This window comes from Lepisosteus platostomus, chromosome 6 (genome assembly GCF_059453375.1).
Source record: "Lepisosteus platostomus isolate fLepPlt1 chromosome 6, fLepPlt1.hap1, whole genome shotgun sequence".
In the NCBI taxonomy this organism is placed as follows: Eukaryota; Metazoa; Chordata; class Actinopteri; order Semionotiformes; family Lepisosteidae; genus Lepisosteus; species Lepisosteus platostomus.
Window position 1 is genome coordinate 1,055,846 of NC_142616.1, and position 6,655 is coordinate 1,062,500.

Consider the following 6,655-nt stretch of genomic DNA (forward strand, 5'->3'; position numbering starts at 1 on the left):
CTCTCTCTGTGTGTAGAAGATGGTGATGCTGTAGACAGCAGCAGTGTGTCAGTGTGTGTCAAATACTGCTCCTCTCTCTGTGTGTAGAAGATGGTGATGCTGTAGACAGCAGCAGTGTGTCAGTGTGTGTCAAATACTGCTCCTCTCTCTCTGTGTGTGTGTAGAAGATGGTGATGCTGTAGACAGCAGCAGTGTGTCAGTGTGTGTCAAATACTGCTCCTCTCTCTGTGTGTAGAAGATGGTGATGCTCTAGACAGCAGCAGTGTGTCAGTGTGTGTCAAATACTGCTCCTCTCTCTGTGTGTAGAAGATGGTGATGCTGTAGACAGCAGCAGTGTGTCAGTGTGTGTCAAATACTGCTCCTCTCTCTCTGTGTGTAGAAGATGGTGATGCTGTAGACAGCAGCAGTGTGTCAGTGTGTGTCAAATACTGCTCCTCTCTCTGTGTGTAGAAGATGGTGATGCTGTAGACAGCAGCAGTGTGTCAGTGTGTGTCAAATACTGCTCCTCTCTCTGTGTGTAGAAGATGGTGATGCTGTAGACAGCAGCAGTGTGTCAGTGTGTGTCAAATACTGCTCCTCTCTCTGTGTGTAGAAGATGGTGATGCTGTAGACAGCAGCAGTGTGTCAGTGTGTGTCAAATACTGCTCCTCTCTCTGTGTGTGTAGAAGATGGTGATGCTGTAGACAGCAGCAGTGTGTCAGTGTGTGTCAAATACTGCTCCTCTCTCTGTGTGTAGAAGATGGTGATGCTGTAGACAGCAGCAGTGTGTCAGTGTGTGTCAAATACTGCTCCTCTCTCTCTGTGTGTAGAAGATGGTGATGCTGTAGACAGCAGCAGTGTGTCAGTGTGTGTCAAATACTGCTCCTCTCTCTCTGTGTGTAGAAGATGGTGATGCTGTAGACAGCAGCAGTGTGTCAGTGTGTGTCAAATACTGCTCCTCTCTCTCTCTGTGTGTGTAGAAGATGGTGATGCTGTAGACAGCAGCAGTGTGTCAGTGTGTGTCAAATACTGCTCCTCTCTCTGTGTGTAGAAGATGGTGATGCTGTAGACAGCAGCAGTGTGTCAGTGTGTGTCAAATACTGCTCCTCTCTCTGTGTGTAGAAGATGGTGATGCTGTAGACAGCAGCAGTGTGTCAGTGTGTGTCAAATACTGCTCCTCTCTCTGTGTGTAGAAGATGGTGATGCTGTAGACAGCAGCAGTGTGTCAGTGTGTGTCAAATACTGCTCCTCTCTCTCTGTGTGTAGAAGATGGTGATGCTGTAGACAGCAGCAGTGTGTCAGTGTGTGTCAAATACTGCTCCTCTCTCTGTGTGTAGAAGATGGTGATGCTGTAGACAGCAGCAGTGTGTCAGTGTGTGTCAAATACTGCTCCTCTCTCTGTGTGTAGAAGATGGTGATGCTGTAGACAGCAGCAGTGTGTCAGTGTGTGTCAAATACTGCTCCTCTCTGTCTGTGTGTAGAAGATGGTGATGCTGTAGACAGCAGCAGTGTGTCAGTGTGTGTCAAATACTGCTCCTCTCTCTGTGTGTAGAAGATGGTGATGCTGTAGACAGCAGCAGTGTGTCAGTGTGTGTCAAATACTGCTCCTCTCTCTGTGTGTAGAAGATGGTGATGCTGTAGACAGCAGCAGTGTGTCAGTGTGTGTCAAATACTGCTCCTCTCTCTCTGTGTGTAGAAGATGGTGATGCTGTAGACAGCAGCAGTGTGTCAGTGTGTGTCAAATACTGCTCCTCTCTCTGTGTGTAGAAGATGGTGATGCTGTAGACAGCAGCAGTGTGTCAGTGTGTGTCAAATACTGCTCCTCTCTCTCTGTGTGTAGAAGATGGTGATGCTGTAGACAGCAGCAGTGTGTCAGTGTGTGTCAAATACTGCTCCTCTCTCTGTGTGTAGAAGATGGTGATGCTGTAGACAGCAGCAGTGTGTCAGTGTGTGTCAAATACTGCTCCTCTCTCTCTCTGTGTGTGTAGAAGATGGTGATGCTGTAGACAGCAGCAGTGTGTCAGTGTGTGTCAAATACTGCTCCTCTCTCTGTGTGTAGAAGATGGTGATGCTGTAGACAGCAGCAGTGTGTCAGTGTGTGTCAAATACTGCTCCTCTCTCTGTGTGTAGAAGATGGTGATGCTGTAGACAGCAGCAGTGTGTCAGTGTGTGTCAAATACTGCTCCTCTCTCTCTGTGTGTAGATTATGGTGATGCTGTAGACAGCAGCAGTGTGTCAGTGTGTGTCAAATACTGCTCCTCTCTCTCTGTGTGTGTGTAGAAGATGGTGATGCTGTAGACAGCAGCAGTGTGTCAGTGTGTGTCAAATACTGCTCCTCTCTCTGTGTGTAGAAGATGGTGATGCTGTAGACAGCAGCAGTGTGTCAGTGTGTGTCAAATACTGCTCCTCTCTCTCTGTGTGTGTGTAGAAGATGGTGATGCTGTAGACAGCAGCAGTGTGTCAGTGTGTGTCAAATACTGCTCCTCTCTCTGTGTGTAGAAGATGGTGATGCTGTAGACAGCAGCAGTGTGTCAGTGTGTGTCAAATACTGCTCCTCTCTCTGTGTGTAGAAGATGGTGATGCTGTAGACAGCAGCAGTGTGTCAGTGTGTGTCAAATACTGCTCCTCTCTCTGTGTGTAGAAGATGGTGATGCTGTAGACAGCAGCAGTGTGTCAGTGTGTGTCAAATACTGCTCCTCTCTCTCTGTGTGTAGAAGATGGTGATGCTGTAGACAGCAGCAGTGTGTCAGTGTGTGTCAAATACTGCTCCTCTCTCTGTGTGTGTAGAAGATGGTGATGCTGTAGACAGCAGCAGTGTGTCAGTGTGTGTCAAATACTGCTCCTCTCTCTGTGTGTAGAAGATGGTGATGCTGTAGACAGCAGCAGTGTGTCAGTGTGTGTCAAATACTGCTCCTCTCTCTGTGTGTAGAAGATGGTGATGCTCTAGACAGCAGCAGTGTGTCAGTGTGTGTCAAATACTGCTCCTCTCTCTCTGTGTGTAGAAGATGGTGATGCTCTAGACAGCAGCAGTGTGTCAGTGTGTGTCAAATACTGCTCCTCTCTCTGTGTGTAGAAGATGGTGATGCTGTAGACAGCAGCAGTGTGTCAGTGTGTGTCAAATACTGCTCCTCTCTCTCTGTGTGTGTAGAAGATGGTGATGCTGTAGACAGCAGCAGTGTGTCAGTGTGTGTCAAATACTGCTCCTCTCTCTGTGTGTAGAAGATGGTGATGCTGTAGACAGCAGCAGTGTGTCAGTGTGTGTCAAATACTGCTCCTCTCTCTGTGTGTAGAAGATGGTGATGCTGTAGACAGCAGCAGTGTGTCAGTGTGTGTCAAATACTGCTCCTCTCTCTGTGTGTAGAAGATGGTGATGCTGTAGACAGCAGCAGTGTGTCAGTGTGTGTCAAATACTGCTCCTCTCTCTCTGTGTGTAGAAGATGGTGATGCTGTAGACAGCAGCAGTGTGTCAGTGTGTGTCAAATACTGCTCCTCTCTCTCTGTGTGTAGAAGATGGTGATGCTGTAGACAGCAGCAGTGTGTCAGTGTGTGTCAAATACTGCTCCTCTCTCTCTCTGTGTGTAGAAGATGGTGATGCTGTAGACAGCAGCAGTGTGTCAGTGTGTGTCAAATACTGCTCCTCTCTCTGTGTGTAGAAGATGGTGATGCTGTAGACAGCAGCAGTGTGTCAGTGTGTGTCAAATACTGCTCCTCTCTCTGTGTGTGTGTGTAGAAGATGGTGATGCTGTAGACAGCAGCAGTGTGTCAGTGTGTGTCAAATACTGCTCCTCTCTCTCTGTGTGTGTGTAGAAGATGGTGATGCTGTAGACAGCAGCAGTGTGTCAGTGTGTGTCAAATACTGCTCCTCTCTCTCTGTGTGTGTGTAGAAGATGGTGATGCTGTAGACAGCAGCAGTGTGTCAGTGTGTGTCAAATACTGCTCCTCTCTCTCTGTGTGTGTGTAGAAGATGGTGATGCTGTAGACAGCAGCAGTGTGTCAGTGTGTGTCAAATACTGCTCCTCTCTCTGTGTGTAGAAGATGGTGATGCTGTAGACAGCAGCAGTGTGTCAGTGTGTGTCAAATACTGCTCCTCTCTCTGTGTGTAGAAGATGGTGATGCTGTAGACAGCAGCAGTGTGTCAGTGTGTGTCAAATACTGCTCCTCTCTCTCTGTGTAGAAGATGGTGATGCTGTAGACAGCAGCAGTGTGTCAGTGTGTGTCAAATACTGCTCCTCTCTCTCTGTGTGTAGAAGATGGTGATGCTGTAGACAGCAGCAGTGTGTCAGTGTGTGTCAAATACTGCTCCTCTCTCTGTGTGTAGAAGATGGTGATGCTGTAGACAGCAGCAGTGTGTCAGTGTGTGTCAAATACTGCTCCTCTCTCTGTGTGTGTAGAAGATGGTGATGCTGTAGACAGCAGCAGTGTGTCAGTGTGTGTCAAATACTGCTCCTCTCTCTGTGTGTGTAGACGATGGTGATGCTGTAGACAGCAGCAGTGTGTCAGTGTGTGTCAAATACTGCTCCTCTCTCTGTGTGTAGAAGATGGTGATGCTCTAGACAGCAGCAGTGTGTCAGTGTGTGTCAAATACTGCTCCTCTCTCTCTGTGTGTAGAAGATGGTGATGCTCTAGACAGCAGCAGTGTGTCAGTGTGTGTCAAATACTGCTCCTCTCTCTGTGTGTAGAAGATGGTGATGCTGTAGACAGCAGCAGTGTGTCAGTGTGTGTCAAATACTGCTCCTCTCTCTGTGTGTAGAAGATGGTGATGCTGTAGACAGCAGCAGTGTGTCAGTGTGTGTCAAATACTGCTCCTCTCTCTGTGTGTAGAAGATGGTGATGCTGTAGACAGCAGCAGTGTGTCAGTGTGTGTCAAATACTGCTCCTCTCTCTCTGTGTGTGTAGAAGATGGTGATGCTGTAGACAGCAGCAGTGTGTCAGTGTGTGTCAAATACTGCTCCTCTCTCTGTGTGTGTAGACGATGGTGATGCTGTAGACAGCAGCAGTGTGTCAGTGTGTGTCAAATACTGCTCCTCTCTCTGTGTGTGTGTGTAGAAGATGGTGATGCTGTAGACAGCAGCAGTGTGTCAGTGTGTGTCAAATACTGCTCCTCTCTCTGTGTGTGTAGAAGATGGTGATGCTGTAGACAGCAGCAGTGTGTCAGTGTGTGTCAAATACTGCTCCTCTCTCTGTGTGTAGAAGATGGTGATGCTGTAGACAGCAGCAGTGTGTCAGTGTGTGTCAAATACTGCTCCTCTCTCTGTGTGTAGAAGATGGTGATGCTGTAGACAGCAGCAGTGTGTCAGTGTGTGTCAAATACTGCTCCTCTCTCTGTGTGTAGAAGATGGTGATGCTGTAGACAGCAGCAGTGTGTCAGTGTGTGTCAAATACTGCTCCTCTCTCTCTGTGTGTAGAAGATGGTGATGCTGTAGACAGCAGCAGTGTGTCAGTGTGTGTCAAATACTGCTCCTCTCTCTGTGTGTAGAAGATGGTGATGCTGTAGACAGCAGCAGTGTGTCAGTGTGTGTCAAATACTGCTCCTCTCTCTCTGTGTGTGTAGAAGATGGTGATGCTCTAGACAGCAGCAGTGTGTCAGTGTGTGTCAAATACTGCTCCTCTCTCTGTGTGTGTAGAAGATGGTGATGCTGTAGACAGCAGCAGTGTGTCAGTGTGTGTCAAATACTGCTCCTCTCTCTCTGTGTGTAGAAGATGGTGACTGCTCTGGACAGGAACTGGCACCCGGAGTGTTTCTGCTGTGTCCAGTGTGGACGGTCCTTTGGCGAGGAAGGTGAGGCCCGGCTCTGTCCCCTGCCCCCTCGGCCCCCTGCTGGTCCCTGTCCCCCCTGCAGGGGGCGCTCAGGAGCCCTGCTCTGTGTCCACAGGGTTCCACGAGCGCGACGGGAGGCCCTACTGCCAGGAGGACTTCCTGTCTCTGTTCGCCTCCCGCTGTCAGGCCTGCGCCCGGCCCATCCTGGACAACTACATCTCCGCCCTGAGCGCGCTGTGGCACCCCGAGTGCTTCGTGTGCAGGGTAACAGGGGCTGGGGCTGGGGCAGGAGAGGGGAGAGAGAGGAGAGAGGGGAGAGAGAGAGGGGAGAGAGAGGGGGGGAGAGAGAGAGAGAGAGGGGGGAGAGAGAGGAGAGAGAGGAGAGAGGGGGGAGAGAGGAGAGAGAGGAGAGAGAGGGGGGAGAGAGGAGAGAGGAGAGAGAGGGGGGGGAGAGAGAGGGGGGAGAGAGAGAGAGAGGAGGGAGAGAGGGGAGAGGGGGGAGGGAGAGAGGAGAGAGAGGGGGGAGAGAGAGAGAGGAGAGAGAGGAGAGAGAGAGGAGAGAGGAGCGAGAGAGGGGAGAGAGAGGGGAGAGAGAGAGAGAGGAGAGAGGAGCGAGAGAGGAGAGAGAGAGAGGGGAGAGAGAGGGGGGGAGAGAGAGAGGAGAGAGAGGAGAGAGAGAGGAGAGAGGAGCGAGAGAGGGGAGAGAGAGAGAGAGAGAGAGGGGAGAGAGAGGGGGGGAGAGAGAGAGGAGAGAGAGAGAGAGGAGAGAGAGAGAGAGGGGAGAGAGAGAGGGGGGAGAGAGGAGCGAGAGAGGAGAGAGAGAGAGGGGAGAGAGAGGGGGGGAGAGAGGGAGGAGAGAGAGAGAGAGGGGAGAGAGAGAGAGGAGAGAGAGAGGGGGGAGAGAGGAGAGAGGAGCGA

General features: G+C 50.3%; 1 protein-coding gene across 3 annotated transcripts in view; it reads left to right on the forward strand.

Moving 5' to 3' along the window:
* LOC148659531 (transforming growth factor beta-1-induced transcript 1 protein-like) overlaps window positions 1-6,655 on the forward strand; it is a 32,229-nt gene that overhangs the window by 24,925 nt on the left and 649 nt on the right. For all 3 annotated transcript variants that reach the window (XM_088637285.1, XM_088637286.1, XM_088637287.1), the window contains 2 exons: window positions 5,677-5,758; window positions 5,853-6,001. In XM_088637285.1, the coding sequence (XP_088493411.1) occupies window positions 5,677-5,758; window positions 5,853-6,001 (231 nt within the window). The remainder of the gene's footprint in view (window positions 1-5,676; window positions 5,759-5,852; window positions 6,002-6,655) is intronic.